This window comes from Mesocricetus auratus, unplaced genomic scaffold, assembly GCF_017639785.1.
Source record: "Mesocricetus auratus isolate SY011 unplaced genomic scaffold, BCM_Maur_2.0 Super-Scaffold_100691, whole genome shotgun sequence".
NCBI classification, from domain to species: Eukaryota; Metazoa; Chordata; class Mammalia; order Rodentia; family Cricetidae; genus Mesocricetus; species Mesocricetus auratus.
Window position 1 is genome coordinate 33305670 of NW_024429267.1, and position 23439 is coordinate 33329108.

Below are 23439 nucleotides of genomic sequence, written 5' to 3' on the forward strand. Positions count from 1 at the left end.
TGAAACAACTGGTCACATGGCACCTCCAGTCAGAAGACTAGAACAATGAATGCATGTTAGTGTTTAGTTTGTATTCTCCATTTTATACAGTCCAAGTGCTCCTGCTGTGCAGTGGTCCTGTTCACAGTCAAGAGGGTTTTTGATCATCAATTATGTAATCAAGTGTCCAAGCATGCCCAGAGTCCCTTCTTCTAGATTCTGTAAGATGGGCAATTGTCACCAACTCTCACTGACAACAATTAGTTCACATAAGGGCCTTCAGAATTCTACCCATGTGGAACAGCCATGTAAGAAGGGGCATCTCCCACTAATAGGTGCAATCACTAATTAGAAATTCCAGCTATCTCACTATAATTGTGTTCATTGATTCTAAGGAAATGGACAGGCAGGTGGGCTTAAGGCTGATGAACTATTAAAACTTGAGGCAAAATGTCAAGGGTTTGAGCAAAACAACAACAAAACAAGAAAAAAATGAAATTCTCTTCTTCCTCAGCCCTCAAGTTAACCTGTATTCACGACCCCATTAGTACATTAGTACAAATTTCCTTACATTGATAGTCAGGGGTGGAGGATGGAAGTGGTGCTTAGAGGAAATTTAAAAACTTTGCAACCTGAAATAATGTTGAAATGTATATGCTGTGTGTACCAGAGAAGTCAGGAATGAGAACATAGGCTGTTTTCACTCTTACATTCCACAGACTCCTGACCAATCTACCAAGGGAAACAAGACAGTAAACCTACTCCTTGGAAACTTAGATTCCTTCATATTCCATGAGAGAGTTTTTCCATTCTGTTAAATCTTTGACTTCTCGCTTCCAAGTTCCCTCTCAGCGTTAGCAGCAAACATGTCAGAACGGCTCTTATACTAGATCAAGAATAAAGAAATGTGTAGCATGGACAAAGAAACCATCAGCCTTGAAACCCTTACAGTACTGAGTAAGAACAAGATACATTGTTTTCTTTCTCACTCTCTATCTGTGTTCTGGTAATATAATCAATATTTCCTGTCTAAAAATGCAATATTTTCCAATTTTAGAAACCCCTCAAGTCTGCATTTAATGTCAAAGAAAATCATGCTGTGTGTGACAGACATTTGTTTTTATGCTTCCCTGTCTGAAAGCCTTGTCGACTTTTAATGAGAAAAGGATAATGTTATCACTGACTGAGACTATAGGTGGCAATGGACTTGAATAAAACAGTTAAATGTAAGGGAAAAATGGAACGCACAACTAATGAATCCTCATAAACATGTGTTTGTATGTAAGGCTACAAATCCTCACCCCGCGTTCTCTTCTCAAAGTAAATAAGCATTTCATTAGGTAGAGAAGAATTAATTTGACAAACAAGCATTTGAGCACCTAGTATCTTCTAGAAAGTATTATCGGTTGGAGATAATACAGGGAGAAAAGTAGTGGACACACTCTTAAAGTTAAGTAGGTGGACAGGAAGTCAACATGCATCTGCAGGGCTCCCTGCAAGCCTTCCTTTCCACCTTACATAGGCCTTGACAGGATGTAAGAACTGCTGTGTTCATACCATGGACACTTCAAGTTGTAAGAAGTTTAGAAGTCACCATAGCCGGGCGATAGTGGCACACGCCTTTAATCCCAGCATTCGGGAGGCAGAGGCAGGCGGATCTCTGTGAGTTCGAGGCCGGGCTGGACCAACAGCCTCCAAAACAATACAGAGAAACCCTGTCTTGTAAAAACCAAAAAAAAAAAAAAAAAGTCACCTACCTTCGGCTGTGCTTGCCAGAACTTCTTGACTCTGACAGGCTATACTATAAATGGGTATATCATGTACCACTTACTTTTATATTTGTTTTCATAAGAGTTCTTACCTTATTTTGCAGGACAGAACAGTGCTTGTTAAAATTATGAAGTTCTCGAGTTTTCTTCCACCTTCCAGTTGTCTCACCCCAATTCAAAACCGCTACTGCAGACTACTGTCCTCAATTTACTGAGAAGACAATGGGATTGAGTGGAATGTGATTAATTTAATTTGAACCAATCATCCAATTTATTCAGTGTCTGAACAATCGCCTACGGGTCCTAGGCCTCCTCATTCCCAATGTAGTATTATTCTTTTACATAATTTACAATCACAGGATCATGAACCTTGATCATGTAAGCAAGCAAATTAATATGGAGGTCTCTAAGGGGGTCCGGAAGTATAAATAACAGAGAATGGTGTAAATAGTATTCAGTTACTCAAAGGGGGGTAATTGTTCCGTGAAAACTGACCTCTCTGGAAATAATTTACATATCAACAGTATCATTATTTTTTTTTTTGCCAAATAGCTGTTTCCTGAATTTTCTTGCCAGTGAATTTAAACTGAACTGTGTGCTTTGTGGTTTCTCAAAACAGTTCTTTTAACTGGTGTCTGAAAGTGTTGGTTCTAATTTTTGTTAAAAAAATGCATAAATGAGTCTCTGTGGCCAAGCCTTTTATGACCTTGCCCACCACTGAAACCTCAGTGGGCAGATGCTGAAAGGCAATTTTGTGCACAAACATGAGTCAGACACTTACTTTCCCTAAACCACTTCCCGATTTCTTCCAGAGGTTTATTTAATGGCTGCTTGTTTTTCCAGAGGTGGTAGAAATAGAACCAATATAATTTACATGATACAAAATGAAGAATATTTCCCATGTAAATTTATTGGTAATTTGAGAGTTCCATTCAATGTGTTTTATTATATTCGCCCCTCCCCCAAGTTTTTCCAGATCATCCATCGAGTCCCTATACACCCAACTTTATGTCTTCCCATGTAGTCTAATTTGTGCTACCCTTATATTCTTAAACATGTAGCAGCTAGCCTAGCACTAAAGCATAGTGGATCTACCACGGGTACATTCTTAAAGAAAACTGACTCTCCCTTGTATGGCTTGAACTGGCATGGGGCTTATGTATCCTGTCACAGCTACTGTAAGTCCAGGCATGCAACTGCCCCCCTGTGTCCAGGAAAAGACTGTACCCTTGTAATTATGCATGCCTCTGTTCTTGCATTCTTTCAGCCCCCTCTCTTGCAATGACCCCTGAAACTTGGACAGAAGGGTTGTGATATGTACATCCCATGTAGGGATGATAAATATTCACCTCCTTGACCAATCATGGGTCTTTGTGCTAATCACTCTCTACCTCGTGCAAATACAAGCTTTTCTGATAAGGGTTTACATATGCATTAATATAGGTTTACAATAATATGATAAGTCACTGCGAGTCAGTTTAATAATATGTACATTTAGCAAAACAATTGTAACCCAGGAAAACCTGTCCCCGCCTGGGCATGGCAGGCGTATGTAGCCTGGATCTTTAAAAGAAAGGCTCCACCCACTTCTGTTCTCTTATTCCTGCTGTTTCTTTGGAGTTCAGACAGGGCCTTTCTTGCCCCTCCTCCCGCCCCCACCCCTTTTCTCTTCTGTCCTGTCGCTGTGTCTCTTTACCTTATTTTCTTACCTCATCCATAATAAAACTCTAATTAGAGCCACATCTACAGGTCTCTGTTTCCCCATTGGCCTGCAATCCATGGAGACCTGCCACCTTCGGTCCCAGCCCATTGTTCTTTATTCCTGACAATAACAGTACTCGCTTCTCCCCTAGGGCTGATGGCCTGTCTAGCTGTAGACCCTTGGCCCCAGTAATAGTTCTGGGTATGAGTCGCATCTTGTAGAAACAGGCCTCAAACCAAACCAGGACAAGCTTGCCTGCTCCCGCCATGTCCCTGCCTCTTTTGCACCAGTGAGCGTGTCTTGTTGGGTTAGTCGTTATTGTAGCTCTTGGAGTTCATGCTGGCTAAGACTGGTGATTGTCAGGTTAGTCGTTATTGTAGCTCTTGGAGTTCGTGCTGGCTAAGACTGGTGATTCCTTTTCTCCTGGAGTAGGATGCATACATAGCACCTTCTAACTCTACACAAGCTGGCCAGGAGAGAGGAGACTTCCAGGTCATTATCAGCTTGAAATTCTCTATGCTCTATGATTCAAGTAGATGGTATCTTCAGAAACAGGGTCTGACTGTCAAGTTCTGGAGGGTCATCAATAACATTGGCAATGGCCTGGAATGTTTAGTGGTCCATGGGATTCATAGACCAACAACTCCAAAAGAGGTTAACCCATTCCGGACCCTTCCCTATATGCCCTCCTCTACCCTACCCTTCTACCCCCAACTTTAACCCTTCCTGTTCCATTATTCCCCTTTAACCCTTTACATCATTGAGTTTGTCCTCTCTTCTCTTTAAAGCCCCTTACTAATAGCCTGACCCTGGTCCATGTAAGAATGCTGAGAGAATATATAGGAAGAATCAACCATAGATTCCTCTTCCCAGATGTTTACAGCCTAACTCTGCTTTCCTATAAAGACCCATCCAGCAACTGAGACTAGCTAACCCTTCCTTCATGTGCTGATCATATAAACAGACTGAGTTTCCAGGTTGGCAGTGTAGTGGGTGCCCCCAATGAGAGCAAGGACGGCCCACCCAAACCCAACTTTTCTATATGTGTCTCTATCATTCCTTCAGTATCTATCATCTCTCCATTCCCATTCTGTCCTAGTTAAGTTTCCCAACATAAGTCCAGCAAACACCGATTTTACAACCATGTCCAGAGCCAGAAAATGGCAGCCTGGGTAGGAAAGAGACCTGAGGTACTTTGGGCTGCTGAGAGGCATAGAACATGCTGTTATTTTACTGCTCTGTATTTTACCCATCATCTACATTATTAGATGCTAGCTGATTTTTATTATACTTATTTTGAATCTATTTTATGCCACATGTCTAACTTCTTGAAGTTAATAGTCCACTTACTATCAATCTTTCTTTTACTAGTAAATTCTATATAAAGCTATAAAATTTCCTCCAAATAATGTTATTTCTATCCCCTTGGTTTTGACAGAAATATACACTTAGTGATATATATTTCTAAGTAAATTATAATTTCTAATTTGATTTTGTCTTCAACCCCAAGAAAAGTCTATTTTGAAATTTCTAATGTGCACAGTTAGTTGTCCATGTCTTTTTGTTAGTTTTTTATCCTATGTAACTTGGATGAAAAAAGATGTGATAATTTTTTATGTCTTTTTTATTTTTAAATTTAAATTAGAAACAAGGTTGCTTCACATATCAATCCCAGGTCCCTCTCCCTCCTCTCCTCCCATGCCCTCCCTCCAGCCCCCATACCTCCCTCCCCCAATCCTCACTTCTTTCCCTAGGGAGAATGAGGCCCTCCATTGGGGGGGTATCCATAGTCTGTCATTTCATCCAGGGTAGGGCCTAGGCCCTCCCCCAAGAGTCCAGGCTGAGAGAGCATCTCTCAGTGTGTGATGGGCACCCAAAGTCCATTTGTAGGCCAGGAATAAATATTGATCTACTACCCAAGGCCCCATAGATTGCCTAGGCCTCCTCACTGACACCCACATTCAGAGGGTCTGGGTCAGTCCCATGCTGGATTCCCAGCCATCAGTCTGGGGTTCAAGATCTCCCCCCTTGTTCAGGTCAGCTGTTTCTGTAGGTTAAACAAACCCAGTCTTGACTGCTATGATCATCAGTCCTTACTCTCTGTCACTGGGTTCCTTGAGTTCAGCTCAGTGTTTAACCGTGGATGTCTGCCTCTGGTTCCATCAGTCATTAGTTGAAGGTTCTGTTTCCCATACTCTCTGGCAGTAGGACTGTATGCTGGCACTCCCCTGACCCATGTCTAAGATCCATATATGAGTGAGTAAATACCATGTTTATCATTTTGTGACTGGGTTACCTCACTCAGGATGGTTTCTTCTAGTACCATCCATTTGCCTGCAAATTTCAGGATTCCATTGTTTTTTTCCCACTGAATAGTACTCCATTGTATAAATGTACCACATTTTATCTATCCACTTTTCAATTGAGGGGCATCTAGGTTGCTACAGGTTCTGGCTATTACAAATAATGCTGCTATGAACATAGTGGAACAGACATGCTTGTCATATGAATGTGCATCTTTTGGATATATGCTTAAGAGTAGAATTGCTGGGTCTTGTGGTAGGCTAATTTCTACCTGAGGAATCTCCATACTGATTTCCAAAGTGGCTGTACAAGTTGGCACTCCCACCGGCAGTCCAGGAGTATTCCCCTTTCTCCACATCCCCTCCAGCATAAACTGTCATTGGTGTTTTTGATTTTAGCCATTCTGACAGGAATAAGATGGTATCTCAGAGTTGTTTGATTTGCATTTCCCTGATGGCTAGTGATATTGAGCACAGTCTCAGTTGCCTCTCAGCCATTTTAGACTCCTCTATTAAGAATTCTCTATTTAATTCTGTAGGCCACTTTTTAATTGGATTCTTTGATGTTATGGAGACTTGCTTCTTGAGTTCTTTGCAAGTTTTAGAGATCAGCCCTCTGTGAGATGTGGGGTTAGTGAATATCTTTCCCATTCTGTGGGCTGCCTTTTTGTCTTGTTGACTGTGTCCTTTGCCTTACAGAAGCTTCTCAATTTTAGGAGATCCCATGTATTAATGGTTGACATCAGTGTCTGTGATACTGATACTGGTGTTATGTTCAGGAAGCTATCTCCTGTACGAATTCATTCAAGGGTACCTCCCACTTTCTCTTCTAAGAGGTTCAGTGTGGCTGGATTTATGTTGAGGTCTTTGATCCATTTGGACTTAAGTTTTGTGCATGGTGATAGACGTGGATCTATCCACATTTTTCTACATACCAGCATCCAGTTATGCCAGCACCATTCGTTGAAGATGCTTTCTTTTTTCCATTGTATAATTTTAGCTTCTTTGTCGAAGATCAAGTGTTTATACGTGTATGGGTTAATATCAGGGTATTCAGTTTGATTCCATTTGTCTACCAGTCTCTTTTTGTGCCACTACCAAGCTGTTTTCAGGACTATAGCTCTATAATAGAGCTTGAAATCAGGGATGGTGATGACTCCAGATGTTGCTTTGTTGACTAAGGTTGTTTTGCCTATCCTGGATCTTTTGTTTTTCCATAAAAAATTGATTATTGTTCTTTCAAGGTCTGTGAAGAATTGTGCTGGTATTTTAATGGGGATTGCATTAAATCTGTAGATTGCTTTTGGCAGGATTGCCATTCTTATTACATTGATCCTGCCTATCCTAAAGCATGGGAGATCTTTGCATTTTCTGAGGGATTCTTTAATTTCTTTCTTTAAAGACTCAAAGTTCTTGCAATACAGGTCTTTCACTTGTCTGGTTAGCGTTACCCCAAGGTATTTTATGTTGTTTGTGGCAATTGTAAGGGGTGATGTTTCTCTGATTTCTTTCTCAGCCCTTTTATCATCTGTATATAGTAGGGCTACTGATTTTCTTAAGTTGATCTTGTAGCCTGCCACTTTGCTGAAAGTATATATCAGCTGTAGGAGTTCCCTGGTAGAGTTCTTTGGATCACTCATGTAAACTATCATTTCATCTGCAAATAGTGAAAGTTTGACCTCTTCCTTTTGTATCTCCTCGATCTCCTTTTGTTGTCTCATTGCTCTAGTTAGAAATTCAGGTACAATATTGAAGAGGTATGAATAGAGTGGACAGCCTTTTCTTGTTCCTGATTTTAGAGGAGTTTCTATCCACTTAGTTTGATGCTGGCTGTTGGTTTCCTGTATATAGCTTTTATTATGTTTAGGTATGTTCTTGTTATCCTGGATCTCTCCAAGTCCTTTATCAAGAAAGGGTGTTGGATTTTGTCAAAGGCTTTTTCAGCATCTAGTGAGATGATCATGTGAGTTTTGCTTTTCAGCTTGTTTATGTGGTGGATTACATTGATGGACTTTCATATGTTGTACCATCCCTGTATCCCTGGAATGAAACCTACTTGATCATGTTGAATGATTGTTTTGATGTGTTCTTGGATCTGATTTCCCAGTATTTTAATGAGTATTTTTGCATCAATGTTCATGAGGGATATTAGTCTGAATTATCTTTCCTCGTTGCATCTTTGTGTGGTTTGGGTATCAAGGTTTGAAGCTTCATAGAAAGAGATTGACAAAAACCCTTCTTCTTCTATTGCATGGAATACTTTGAGAAGAATTTGTATAAGCTTCTTTTCTTTGAATTTCTGGTAGAATTCTGCACTGAGGCCATCTGGACCTGGGCTTTTTTTTTTTTTTTTTTTTTTTTTTTTGCTTGGGAGACGTTTGATGACTGCTTCTATTTCCATAGGGGTTATAGGTCTTTTTAAATTGCTTATCTGTTCTTGATTTAATTTTGGCAAGTGATAGCTATCCAAAAAAAGTGTACATTTCCTTTAAATTTTCGAATTTTGCGGAGTACAGGTTTTCAAAGTATGAACTGATGATTCTCTTGATTTCCTCAGTGTCTCTTGTTATATCTCCCTTTTCATTTCTGATTGTGTTAATTTGCATGTTCATTTCATAAGTTTGGATAATGGTTGGTCTATCTTGTTGATTTTATCAAAGAACCAACTCTTTGTTACATTGATTTTTTTGTATTGTTTCCCTAGTTTCTATTGATTTCAGCCCCCAGTTTGATTATTTCTTGGCTTCTACTCCTCCTGGCTGAGTTTGCTTCTTTGTGTTCTAGAGCTTTCAGCTGTGCTATTAATTCTCTAGTGTAACTATTCTCCAGTTTCTTCATGTGGGCACTTAGTGCTATGAACTTTCCTCTTAGCACTGCTTTCAAAATGTCCCATAAATTTGGGTATGTTGTATCCTCATTCTCATTGAATTCTAGGAAGTCTTTAATTTCTTCTTTTATTTCTTCTTTGATCCAGGAATGGTGCAATTGTGCATTATTCAATTTCCATGAGTTTGTAGGGTTTCTGCAATTTGTGTTGTTGCTGAATTCTAATTTTAATGCATGGTGGTCTGATAAGATGCATGGAGTTATTCCAAATTTTTGTACCTGTTGAGGTTTGATATGTTGCCAAGTATGTGGTCGATTTGTGAGAAGGTCCCATGTGGCACTGAGAAGAAGGTATATTCTTTTTAATGTGGATGGAATGTTCTATAGATGTCTGTTAATCCCAATTGGGTTATAAATTCTGTTAGTTCCCTTGATTTTTATTAAGTTTCTGTCTGATAGTCGTGTCTAGTGGTGAGAGTGGGGTGTTGAAGTCTCCCACTATAAGTGTGTGGGGCTTTATATGTGATTTGAGTTTTAGTAATGTTTCTTTTACAAACGTGGATGCCTTTGTATTTAGGGCATAGATGTGCAGGATTGAAACTTCATCGTGGTGGATTTCTCCTGTGATGAATATGAAATGGTTTCCTTCATCTCTTTGGATTGATTTTATTTTAAAGTCTAATTTGTTAGATACTAGGATTGCTACCCCTGCTTGTTTCTTGGGTCCATTTGATTGGAAAATCGTTTCCCAATCCTTAACTCTGAGGTAATATCTGTCCTTGAAGCTGAGGTGTGTTTCTTGTATGCAGCATAAAGATGGGTTCTGTCTTTGAATCCATTCTGTTAGCCTGTGTCTTTTTAATGGGTGAGTTAAGACCATTAATATTGAGGGATATTAATGAACATTGCTCATTCTTGTTTGTTTTAGAATGGGTATTGGTGGCTGAATTATATGAGGATTTCCACCCCTTTTTTCTTTTGGTTGTTGGTAAGGTGGGATTATCATTTGCCTATCTTTTTCTGGTTATAGCTAACTTCCTTGTGTTGGAGTTTTCCGTCCAGAACTTTCTGTAGGGCTATGTTAGTGGATATGTATTGTTTGAATCTGTTTTTTTTTTTCATGGAATATCTTGTTTTCTCCATCTATAATGATAGAAAGCTTTGCTGGGTACAGTAGTCTGGGCTGGCATCTGTGGTCTCTTAGAGTTGGTGGAATATCTATTCAGGACCTTTTGGCTTTCAGAGTTTCCATGGAGAAGTCAGGTGTACTTCGGATAGGTTTGCCTTTATATGTTACATGACCTTTTTTGTTAGCTGCTCTTAATATTCTTTCGTTATTCTGTATGTTTGGGATCTTGATTATTATGTGGGGGACATTATTTGTGGTCCACTCTATTTGGTGTTCTGTAAGCTTCTTGTACCTTCATTGGCATGTCTTTCCTTAGGTTTGGAAAGTTTTCTTCTATGATTTTGTTGAATATATTTTCTGTCCCTTTGAGGTGGTTTTCTTTACCTTCTTCTATACCTATTATCCTTAGGTTTGGTCTTTTCATGGTGTCCCATATTTCCTGGATAGTTTGTGTTAGGGATTTGTTGAACTTAAGATTTTCTTTGGTCGATGAATCTGGTTCCTCCCCTAGTGTATCTTCAACACCAGAGATTCTCTCTTCCATCTCTTGTATTCTGTTTGTTATGCTTGTATCTGTAGTACCTGAACGTTTGCCCAGTTTTTATATTTCCAGCCTTCCTTCAGACTGTGTTTTTTTTATTGTCTCTATTTCAGTTTTCAATCCTTGTACTGTTTGAATTGTTTCTTGCAATTTTTGCTTTGTCCTTTCCTCTATTTGTTGTATTTTTTGTTTGCTCTTTCTTCTATTTCTTGCATTGTTTGGTTTGCTTTTTCTTCCATTTCTTTAAAGGATTTTCCCATATCCTCTTTGAGGGCCTCTATCATTTTCATGGAGTTGTTTTTAAGGTCATTCTCTTCTGCTTCATTTGCATTGGAATATTGGAGTCCTGCTGGTGTAGAGTCTCTAGAATCTGGACTTGTCATATTTGTTTTTCTGTTGCTGAGTATGTTTTTGTATTGTCTCCTTCCCATCCCTTATTCTAGTGGGTTCAGAAAGAGTCTCTTCCTGGCCTGGTTGTTAGGGAGGCAGAGATCCCTTTTGGTGGGTCCAAGCAAGTCCAATACTCTGGTAGTTCTCCTCTTCCTGGTACTAGTCCTGGTCTTGTGGGTAGAGAAGAAGACCAGAAATATGGGGTGCATAGGCTCCTGCTGGGAGGGGAGGCCAAGATGTGATAATTTTATAGTGATTAAATGATGGGAGTTGTTTGCTTTCTTTGGAGAAGAAATTTTACTGATGGTAAAACTATTTGATGGTAAAACATATTGTTTAATTTTCTCCATGTAAACAATTTCTTAACTCATCAGTATTACTTTACTTAAAAATTAAAAAATAAAACAAAATAATTAAAGCCCTCAAAAGTTCTACATGATAGCAGGTCTCTGAAACAAAAATTTCATTCAGAGGATCATGTTGATTCTGGAAAACCAGAAAAGGAGAAACATAAAAAAAATACACAAAAATATGACTTTAAAACTTCCTTCACATTAGCAAGAGACATTGATAAAATAAGAAATAAAGGATGACAACAAAAAGTGTGTTGTTCCCAAAGAATCAAGAACAAAGCAAAGGTCTCATTTTAGGGCCATGCAAAGTTAAGGCCAAGTTGTGAGGCCAAGAGCAAGTTGACTTTGGTCAATGAATATTTCCTAAGTTTTGTCTAAGGACCAAAAAGTCTCCTGACAATATGAAAATATAGAGTTTGGGACCTTGCTCCAAAATTACTGTACTATAAGAAGTTTGCTAGTACTTGCTGATCTGGATATTCATTAACTCTGGTTGAATTCCAGAATTCTCTTGTCTAATGCAGGTTCCGGGTCACAAGAGGACTTCCAGAAGGGTAAAGAGCTTCTGGTGACAATGACAAGCTGTAGCTAAGCATATTCCAGGAGTGCTGAGGACAGGCAATGTGGGGGATGAGAAATAGCAGTAAGAAAGAATGTGGGTCACTCCTGCTGATCTGCCTCTGTCCTTGGGACAGACATTGAAGGAGTCTGGAGGGTTGATGAAATGTGTTTCAGAATTAGTAAAACATAGAACTTAAGTGAGACTACCTTCCACTTGATGAAAAAGCCCTTTCTAAAGTAGCAGTGATCATGAGCCTGAACATATCCAATCATGAGGACTTTCATACCCACTGTGGGGTTGTACAAATGTCCTGCAAAGGCCAAGGGACCGGGAATAAGAAGACACGCCCAAGTCTGAACTGTACCTCTTCTTCCATGTTCCTAGGTCTGACCTGTGCCTAATCCCAAGCCACTTTCTTTCTGTCTCAAACCCTTACTACTTTTTAGAACCACCTATTCCAACCATAAAGAGAACTGAAAAGAAAATGAATTGAGGCCTCCAAAGACATAAAGTCCCATCTACCTTGGTGTCCCCCATAGTCCTAGTTTTAACAGGGAAAATACAAGATGATTTTATTTCCAAATGGAAAGAATGCAAGGGTTCTGGGAATCATGAAGTTTAGAATGTGAGGGTGGCCCCAAGAGTCCCTTTCAAAATACAGTCAAAAAAGAGATGCCACCAGGCCACTGACATACAGATGACTCCAGGAACTTGGGTAACCTGGTGGTGTGGCATTAGTAAAGTCAAAGAAGGAACTGATGTCATTCTAGACAGCAAATGTGAACACCAGGACTAGATAGAGCTACGGGAAACGAATAGAGGAATTTGGAGGTGGGATCCTAGGCCTGTGGCCCTGGGAACACTTCCAGGCTGCACTTGCTTTCTCTGAGAGGTGTGCAGCTGGCCAGGAGGTGCAATAAAGGGCAAATGATAGAGTAGGAAAGGAGGCAGACCTGACTAAGGGGAAGAAATACTCTAAGGTGCCCCTGAGCAGAAAGTAGAACACAACAGGCAGGAGGGAGTCCTGGGTTCAGTTTGCTGCTCTTCCTCTGGGGCTGCTTGGCAGAAGCAGAGAGCAACCACAAGAGAGTGTGACTTGGATTCCTGGAGCTGGGATCAGAATCAAGAAGGAAGGTAGATTTAGAGCTGAGCCACTGGTGGGTGAATAGCTCAAAGAGCCCTTGGCTTCTGTCTCTTACATGCAACTGTCGGAAACAGAGCGCTTAAGTCTGCTGTGCAGGGCACTACATGACAGTAGCACAAGGACTAGCTAGCATGGGTGTGGAGAAGCATCATCGTTACAATTAAAACGTGCATTAGAAAACAGAACCCTGTCAACTCTGAATCTGTTCCATGAGGGGAAATGTTAGGAATACTCCAGTTCCCCTTTGTTCACAGGGGACATGGTCCAAGACCCATCTGTGCCTGAATACTGGATACTGCCTAACTAAGGGGCACAATAAGAGATCTGTAACAACTAATGCAAATCAAAAGAACAATTAAAATAATAAGTTGAAATAAAAGCTATTTTAAACTGAAGCATTTCTGGAATTTTCCATCTAGTATTTTCAGAACAAAATTGAGCACAGATAACTGAAACCACAATGTGAAACTATAGATAAGAAGGGGTGGCTGGCCAGACAATGGTGGTATACACCTTTGATCCCAGCACTTGAGAGGCACAAGCAAGTGGATCTCAGTGAGTCTGAGGCCAGCCTGGTCTACAAAGCCAGTTCCAGGACAGCCAGGAGTATGACACAGAGAAACCCTGTCTCAAACAACCAAAAAAAATGGTTTAGTTGATATATTTAGATGAGGCAGTTTCAAAATGTGTTTGGCTTGTAAAAGTCATTCTAATCATAGTAATTTGTGTGATTTAATTAATTACCAGGCTATAGAATTATGATCATGTATGCTAATACCAAGGGCCAAATCAAACTTGTTACTTTGCTAATTGCAGCAGCAAGCTTCTGATCACATGACTTTCATGGTTTGCTATACATCCGATGGAGCTACACACCTGGTTCTGAAAGTATTCGGCCGGGACGCAGCAAGTTAGTGTTGCACAGGAGGCAAGGAAATGAAACCCAACAGAGTGATGTGGAAAAACCTGCTCAAAGGACGAGGAGAGCCAGCTCAGATGTGTAATCCCCACCATCAGATATCCACTTCCCTGCATTATCAGAAACGACAGTTTTCAGACAGTCAGGAATCGCTTCAGAGCATTCCTAGATGGCCTGATGTTGGCAGAAAAAGGCAGAGAGAAAGTTGGGGGAAGGTGCATTACAGCTGTCACTTCCACAGTGACCTTCAGTAAATGACTTAGTCCCTCACCTCCTCGCGGGGACAGAAACATCCAGTTATTTATTAACAACACTCACATGTGCCCAGGGCTTCTCTAGGAATTAGTGGCCAGAGGCAGAAACTGTTAGGTGGCATTGGACAGCATGGACCGCGGAGCAAGAGATGGGTAGAGAATGATGAGAGGGCCAGTTTTACAAAGTGAGTAGAGGATGTTTGCTGTTTACATGACATCTGAAGAGATATCCAAAGGAAGGAGGGAACCATCAGGCTTTCTGGAGAAGAGCTCTCCCAATTCTGGGACTCAGATGTTCAAGGGCCTTGTGGCAAGGCATGTGTAGTAGGGACCAGGAGTCAGGAGGGTGTCAAAAATGAGGTCAGAGCATTGTAGCCAAGAAGAGGGCTAGACCCTGGGAATACATTACAAAGTCTGGGCAAAATGACTTACATAACCTGCAATGTTTTTAAATAATCACTGTTCCTGTATGAACACAATATAAGAGACCAACCAGGAAGCCAAGGACTTCACTTAGATAGCCATTGCTGTCATCCAAACTAAAAAATGATGATTGTTTGGAAAAGGACATCAGCTTAGAGCAGCTGAATAGTGGTTGGGCTCAACCGATGAATGCATTTGGTGTTATACAATGAAAGGAGAAGTAAAGGGTGAACCCAAGGGCAGGAAAAGGAGGGAAATGAAGACGACGCTGAGCAGAGGAAGGCAGCTGGAGGCACTACTGAGTCACCAAGAGCCTGAACCTGTGTGCAAGAAAACAGCAATGCAGTCGCCAGGAAGAGGGAGAGAAAACCAGCACCATTGTGTCCACCATGCTGAGCCCCTGCCCTGCAAAGCATCTCTTAGCCATTCTTATTCTCAAGATGAACCAATTCACTATCCTCCACACCTTCACATGTATTCGTGTCCTCTCCAGAATATCAATATATTGTTAATTAGTTTCACAGTATTGAGAGGGTCAGCGAATTCTGATTCAAACTAGTTAAGATAAATACTTCATCATATCTTCAAATAAACACAGAGAAACATTTGATATCAAAACAATTTATGAATGGCAGTCTTCCTACACCCTCAATATCCTTCATAACTGGTACTGGTTAGTTTTTGATAATAAATTCTGTGAAGAGTAAAAAATACTTTATTCTTAGAAACTATACAGATTTACCAAAAATCTCCAGGAGTATTTATTAGATATATATTTTTAAAAAACAAATCTTTCCTACATGGTTTTTATTCTTTATCTAAAATGTAAAACATCATGGTAAAAAGGAATAAGCCATGGAAATGGCTATGTGCTATTATTCTATAAACATGTTTAAACAATATTTTATCTGTTACCAACTTGAAAAATAACCAGCATGTAAATAAATGCATGCAGTCTACATATGAAAAAGCTCAGCCCTTTAAAACTCTTTATTCCAAGCTCATTTGGAATGCTGGTATTCCATTCACATAGCTCTATACTCTTAAGAATCATCAGCATTTAATTTATGAGTGTTTTTAGATGGAGAGCTTCTGCTGCTTAAAATTCAGTTCGATCCTCTTGTTCTGAGTTAAGGAATACTTATCTCCTGTGCTTTTCCCCAAGCCCCCCTCTATGCACAATTTCCCCTAATTAATCTCATCTTTAATCCAAAGTAGAATGAAGCTCTCACCAAAAGCCACCCAGGCCAGGGACACTAACAGAGAGGCAGAGCCAAGGAACAAGAAACACATTTGTCCTGTTGTTGCTATTCTCTGTTCTCCAAGAGCATCTGGCATGTGTGACTTCATGTAACATTTAAAACCATGAGTAATGTAGCTTAAGAAATGCTTTCCTGTAGCTGGCCAGGCATGGGCTGGTGGTAAGAACACTGGAATAGATGACAGATCAACTACCTTTAAGTAGAGCATGGCTTGGGAAGGGATACCCATTGGTGTTCAGCTGCAACGAGAGCCCACCCAGCTTTGCCAGAGAGGCAAAGGGGCACATGAGGTCTCTAGGGGATCATTTCCCTCCAGGAGGAAACTACTTCCATTTTAATAAGAATCTACTGCTTAATGCTTTTCTTTGTTTCAACTCCAAGACCTGTTTAAAGCAAGTAGCAAGATTTGACATGGTTTCATTATCACGGTAATTATTGAGATTGTTACCTCTCCAGACATCAAGTCCATTTTTCAGCCCTTTGACTTGGGAAAGAGAATTGGTTTTGACTGGTCTTCTCTTGAATTTCAGGCATAGTTGCTGTTCTCTTCTGTGGCGTCACACAAGCACATTATACCTACAACAACCTGTCATCAGATTCCAAACTGAGGACCAAACAGGTAAAAGAAAAACTGGTGACTAGCATTGACTCTTTCTTGGTGGGGGAGTTCTGTAGTAACTCTGGCAGTGCACGTGGAAAGAATTTCATTAGTAAAGGAAGAAAGTAAGCTTAAGGCTTCATTGCAGGTTGGATATTTATAGATTTTCCCCCTCCAGGATAACCATTAACAATTCTCTTGGTAAGCAAAAATATAGTTATAATAGTTTCTCCCTCCTGAGAGTTGTGGAACATAAACTGTCAGTCTTGAAGATGAAAGACCTACAGTCGGTAATAATTCATAGTCACTTAACATCTAAAAGGCGTTATAAACCGTGTGCATTTGAGTAGTTATACAGAGAAGGATGAAGAAGACTGTGGAATATTGCTTGATCTTCAATTGGATGTTTTTGTTTTCAAGAAAATTCAACTTCTCACTGCTACATGAGCAAAAATGCCTCCCTTATTCTGAGGATATATTGGTTTGTGTATCTGCAAAAGAACATACATAGGCTCCTTCTACTAAGACCTGCTTAGCCATTCTTTGCCAAACGCATCCTACTAGCTATGCTGAGACTGAATGTGGCTTTTCCTTCGAGGGAGAAGCCCTTGTGGAGGCTACTGATGAGGACAAGGCATATGATAAACACCCAACCCAGAGTGTGCTGCATATTCGGACAGAAATATCTGGAGAGTGTGTGGGGAGCATCCGATAAGGCCTTCTCCCATGACTGTGACAGGGAAAGACAGGAGGAAGTTGCCAGAGACAATGTCCAATCGGGAGCAAGATAAACAATAGTAAGGAGGTATCAAGTCAGATGTAGCAGAGGATGAAGAGTGTTAAGGAGGATGTTTGATGGGCTGGAGAGATGGTTTAGCAGTTAAGAGCATTGTCTGTTCTTCCAGGTGATCCGGGTTCAATTCCCTATCTGTAACTCTAGTTCCAGATGATCCCACACTCTCATACAGACATACATGTGGGAAAAACACCATTGTACATAAAATACAAATAAATCAATTATATTTTAAAAGGAAGAGTACCTGAGGGCAAGGAATTGGCACAGACAGAGTCTCTTGGGAAATTCACTGATGTGTTATAGGCAGTTGAATGGACTTACAAGAAAACAGAAACTGAGTCAAGGAGACACAAGTGAGGAATAAGAGCACACAGGCAGCTCCAAGCTAAGACTGATTGTGTAAGAAGTTGAACTTCATCCCAAGAGTAATAGGATACATTGCTGTTCAACCTTCCTAATGCATTAATCCTTCATACAGTTCCACATGTATAAAATTATTTCCTTGCTTACTACCTCATCACTGTAATTTTATGACAGTTATACATTGTAATGAAAATATCTGATATGCTGGATATCTGATATGTGATTCCGCAGGGGTCATGACCCATAGGTTGGGAACTACTGGGTTAGAGTAACTAGGAGGAGTCATTGCCTCAAAGCTCTGGAGTTCAGAAAATGGGACAACAGTGTTGGCATGATTAGCTCCTTCTCGGGGAAAATATGTACTATCTCTTTCTTCGTTTCAGGGGTTTTCTGACAATCTTTGCTCTTGTTCCTTGACAACAGCTGATCTGTGTGTTTGTTGATGTCTATGTGGTTCTTCCAGGCTCCAGCCTATCTTCAAAGTTTCTTCTTTTGATAAGAACATGAGTCACATTGAGGTAGCACCAACCCTACTCCAACATAACCTCCTCTGAACTGATTACATCTCCAGTGACCCTACTTCCTAATAAGATCAAGTCCTGGGGCACTAAGGATTAGACCTGCAATACATAAATCTGGGGGAAGTATGAATAACTCAGCTTATAAAGTTATTACAGAAGTACTTAAAGTCAGACTAATGTTAGGATAATCAGAGTTTTGTTTTAGGACCCTCATTCTGGTGGATATGAAGACAGAGTACATAGACAAGTTAGCTTTTGCTGTTTAAAAGCAACAACAAAAAATTGACTATCCAAACATCTAGTGGGAAGCATTTGGTTCCCGTGTCTGTAAGTGTCCATCACTTTGACTGATGGGTTTGGTGGTCTGCTTACATGGATTGGGCTTGTCCAAGTGTGTGTGGATTTGTTGGGGTATACGTTCTAGGATAAACTTTGTGCCTGTGCCTGTCATTCTGTGAGTACTGAAGCAAGTCCATTTCCAATCATCAGCTTGGACCGCCTCTCCTAATCAACCTCTGTGATTCAGTACAAAACAAGAAGTCATGCAAGTGCCCAATGTGCAGTGAGTAAGCTTTGCAGTATGATTTGGCAGGGACTGTGGCTATGGGACATGATGAAGAATTGGACTGAGTGGTGAGAGCTACCCAAAATGCAAATGAAGGCAGAGAAGCCTAAGACTTGCCATGTGATACTGGAGAGTGGGAGTAGGGAAAGTAAGACAACCTCCCAGCCAAATCTGGAATTGGCCAGGAGTTCCCGAAGGCTTATACAGGGCTCTCTGCCGCAGCTCTGGCTAGCTGTCATGTCTCAATCTCAGCTTGTCCTGACTGTGTCCTCTTGAACAGGGACTCTGCAAGGCCACCCTTCCAAGAGTTTATCACTTCACTTCAGGTGGATGCTTTAGAGACATCATCAAAAGCAATTGCTGACACTTTGACAGCCTTCTAGTAAAAGAGAAATAAATAAGCCAAAATCCTGATACTAATACCCAGAAAGCTCCCATTCCAGGATCTTTTAAACCATGAAGACTGGTAGAATTCTCCTGGGCTTTAAGGGAAATGTCTTGGGCTGGTTTTTCCTAGCCTCTTTGGTTCTCTCAGCATTTGTATTCCGGGAAGCTGAATCCTGTTTAGGGACTTGCACTTTTAAGTCATGCTATCTAGACGGCTCAGCAACACTTCAAAGATAACTCGTCTCATGGTGAGACAGCAGTCCAATACCTAGGGGAGACAAAGCCAAAATCAGTGCCCTACAGCCTTCTGTTCTCCCTCTGAATGTCATGACAAGTGCTCCCTGACAGGCTCCCAATTCATCTCATAGTACTTTCTTTATGAAAAGAGGTTTCTACAAGCTTATCCGTTAGCATCTAGATAGCGGCACATCTCTGCCCTTGCTCCCCCACTGCCTTCTGCCTGGGTGGGGTAGGAGTTTAATAAATGCTGATTCTCTTCCACTCCCTTCTAGTGGCTCTCCTTCTTTTCTTCTACCACTTCCAATTCACGTTCCTCTACTAACATATGCATATATATAGCATATACATGCATATACATGCATACTTGTGTGTATGTATGGGGTCAATACATAACCCACACTACCATATGCAGAGTCTGTGATCACTGCTCTGCAAAAGAAGAGAGAAGACATACTCAGACATATCTGCACAGAGTAGTGAGAGAAGTTCCAACTCTCTCTGTGAGCTGTACAGAACCTCCAAGGTATGGGTTATAATTGTGGCTACCATATCCCACTAAACTTGGGGATGCTTTGGAAAATATTATGTGACATCACATGGCCATAAGACACAGTATCTCTTCCCACACTATGTCCACACTGCCAACAGGAGAAGCAGCTGTCTGACCTCTGCCTCTCTCTAGAACCATGTAATGGGATATTAGAAAGTTAATAAAGGAGAGTTTCCTTCCTGGCAGGAGCCAGGCACCCCAGATCCCAGGTCTTCTCTTCCACCAACAAGACCAGGGGACCAGCAGGTCCAGGTAAACAAGGCCCCACATCCAGGCCTGCCTTCTAGTGCCTGGGGACTGCCTACTGACTGCCACAGAGCCTCCCATCCCAGCGGGAGCCAAGCACCCCAGATCCCCAGGTCTTCTCCTCCACCAACGGGACCAGGTGGGAGACTACACACTCCAGATTCCTGGGCTTCTTCTCCACCCACGGGACCAGGACTAGGACCAGGAATAGAACTATCAGAGTATTGGATTTGCTTGCACCCAACAAAAGGGAACTCTGGTCCCCTACCAACCAGACCAGTAAGGGGCTCATACTGCACCCACTAAAAGAAGAGATGGGAAAGAGACAAAACAAAAACACACTCAGGAACAGAAAAAAAAATAGGACACCTCCAGATTCTAGAGACTCCACACCAGCAAGACTCCAACATTCCAATGCAAATAAAACAGAAGAGAATGACCTTAAAAACAATATCATGAAAATGATAGAGGCCCTAAAAGAGGATATTGGAAAATCCCTCAAAGAAATGGAAGAAAAAACAATCCAAAAAATGCAAGAAATGGAAGAAAAAAACAAACCAAAAAAATGCAAAAAATGGAAGAAAAAACAAACCAAAAAATGCAAGAAATGGAAGAAAAAACAAACCAAAAAATTCATAAAATGCAACAAATGGACAAAAAGACAAAGCAAAAATTGCAAGAAATAATTCAAACAATGCAAGGGTTGAAAACTGAAATAGAGACAATAAAAAATACAGAATCTGAAGGAAGGCTGGAAATATAAAAGCTGGGCAAACATTCAGGTACTACAGATACAAGCATAACTAACAGAATACAAGAGATGGAAGAGAGAATCTCAGGGGTTGAAGATACACTAGGAGAAATTGATTCATCAACCAAAGAAAATCTTAAGTCCAACAAATCCCTAACACAAAACATCTATGAAATATGGGACACCATGAAAAGACCAAACCTAAGAATAATAGGTATAGAAGAAGGAGAAGAAAACCACCTCAAAGGGGCAGGAAACATATTCAAAAAATCATAGAAGAAAACGTTCCCAACCTAAAAAAAGTCATGCCAATGAAGGTACAAGAAGCTTACAGAACACCAAATAGAGTGGACAACTAAAAAAGTCCCCTCGCCACATAATAATCAAGACCCCAAGTATACAGGATAATGAAAGAATATTCAGAGCAGCTAAGGAAAAAGGCCAAGTAATATATAAAGGCAAACCTATCAGAATTACACCTGACTTCTCCATGGAAACTCTGAAATCCAGAAAGTCCTGGATAGATATTCTACCACAACTAAGAGACCACGGATGCCAGCCAGACTACTATACCTGGCAAAGCTCTCAATCACTATAGATGGAGAAAACAAGATATTCCATGACAAAACTAGATGCAAGCAATACATATCCACTAACCCAGCCTTATAGAAAGTTCTAGAAGGAAAAATCCAACCCAAGGAAGTTAACTACAACCAGAAAAACATAGGCAATCATAATTCCACCACCAACACCCATTCCAAATCAAAGAAGAATGAGCAATCAATGGTCATTAATATCCCTTAATATTAGTGGCCTTAACTCACCCATAAAAAGACACAGGCTAACAGAATGGATTCAAAGACAGAACCCATCCTTCTTCTGCATACAAGAAACACACCTCACCCTTAAAGACAGACATTACCTCAGAGTTAAATGTTGGGAAAATATTTTCCAATCAAATGGACCCAAGAAGCAAGTGGAGTTAGCAATCCTAATAACAAATTAGACTTTAAAATAAAATCAATCCAAAGAGATGAAGGAAACGATTTCATATTCATCACAGGAGAAATCCACCACGATGAAGTTTCAATTCTGAACATTTATGCCCCAAATACAAAGGCATCCACATTTGTAAAAGAAACATTACTAAAACTCAAATCACATATAAAGCCCCACGCACTTATAATGGGAGACTTCAACACCCACCTCACACCACTAGACAGGACTACCAGTCAGAAGCGTAACAAAGAAGCAAAGGGTCTAAAAGAACTTATGACTCAATTGGGATTAACAGACATCTATAGAACATTCCACCCACATTAAAAAGAATATACTTTCTTCTCAGTGCCACATGGAACATTCTTAAAAATCGACCACATACTTGGCAACATATCAAAACCGCAGCTGGTAAAAAAAAAATTGGAATAACTCCATGCATCTTATCAGACCACCATGCGTTAAAATTAGAATTCAGCCAGGCGGTGGTGGCACATGCCTTTAATCCCAGCACTCGGGAGGCAGAGGCAGGCGGATCTCTGTGAGTTTGAGGCCGGGCTGGACCGGTAGCCTCTGAAACAATACAGAGAAACCCTGTCTCGTAAAAACCAAAAAAAAAAATTAGACTTCAACAACAACACAAATTGCATAAACCCTACAAATTCATGGAAATTGAATAATGCACAATTGCACCATTCTTGGATCAAAGAAGAAAAAAAAAGAAATTAAAGACTTCCTAGAATTCAATGAGAATGAGGATACAACATACCCAAACTTATGGGACACTTTGAAAGCAATGCTACGAAGGAAGTTTATAGCACTAAGTGCCCACATGAAGAAAATGGAGAATAGTTATACTAGAGAATTAACAGCACAGCTGAAAGCTCTAGAACACAAAGAAGCAAACTCACCCAGGAAGAGTAGATGCCAGGAAATAGTCAAACTGAGGGCTGAAATCGATAAAGTAGAAACTAGGAAAACAATACAAAGAATCAATGCAACAAAGAGTTGGTTAATAAACAAGATAGACAAACCTTTATGCAAACTTACCAAACAGCAGGGTGTGAACATGCAAATTAACAAAATCAGAAATGAAAAGGGGGACATAACAACAGATTCTGAGGAAATTCAGAGAATCATCAGGTCATACTTTGAAAACCTGTACTTCAAAAAATTCAAAAATTTAAAGGAAATGGACAATTTTCTGGATAGCTATCAGTTGCCAAAATTAAATCAAGAACAGATAAGCAATTTAAAAAGACCTATAACCCCTATGGAAATAGAAGCAGTCATCAAACGTCTCCCAAGCAAAAAAAAAAAAAAAAAAAAGCCCAGGTCCAGATGGCCTCAGTGCAGAATTCTACCAGAAATTCAAAGAAAAGCTTATACCAATTCTTCTCAAAGTATTCCATGCAATAGAAGCAGAAGGGTCTTTGCCAAACTCTTTCTACAAGGCTTCAATAACCTTGATCTCCAAGCCACACAAAGACACAACTAAGAAAGAGAACTTCAGACCAGTATCCCTCATGAACATTGATGAAAAAATACTCAATAAAATACTGGCAAACCGGGTCGAAGAACACCTCAAAACAATCATTCACCACGAACAAGTAGGTTTCATCCCAGGGATGCAGGGATTGTTCAATATATGAAAATCCATCAATGTAATCCACCATATAAACAAGCTAAAAAACAAAAATCACATGATCATCTCACTAGATGCAGAAAAAGCCTCTGACAAAATCCAACACCCCTTCATGGTAAAGGTTTTGGAGAGATTTGGGATAACAGGAACACACCTAAACTTAATAAAAGCTATATACAGCAAACCAACAGCCAGCATCAAACTAAATGGACAGAAACTCAAAGC

The 23439-nt window shown here is 40.3% G+C and overlaps 1 protein-coding gene across 1 annotated transcript in view; it reads left to right on the forward strand.

The window, feature by feature from the left end:
• The window catches only part of Slc9a9 (solute carrier family 9 member A9), a 534247-nt gene that overhangs the window by 250965 nt on the left and 259843 nt on the right, over window positions 1-23439 (forward strand). The window contains exon 9 of the mRNA XM_040739467.1: window positions 16087-16175. Within this exon, the coding sequence (XP_040595401.1) occupies window positions 16087-16175 (89 nt within the window). The remainder of the gene's footprint in view (window positions 1-16086; window positions 16176-23439) is intronic.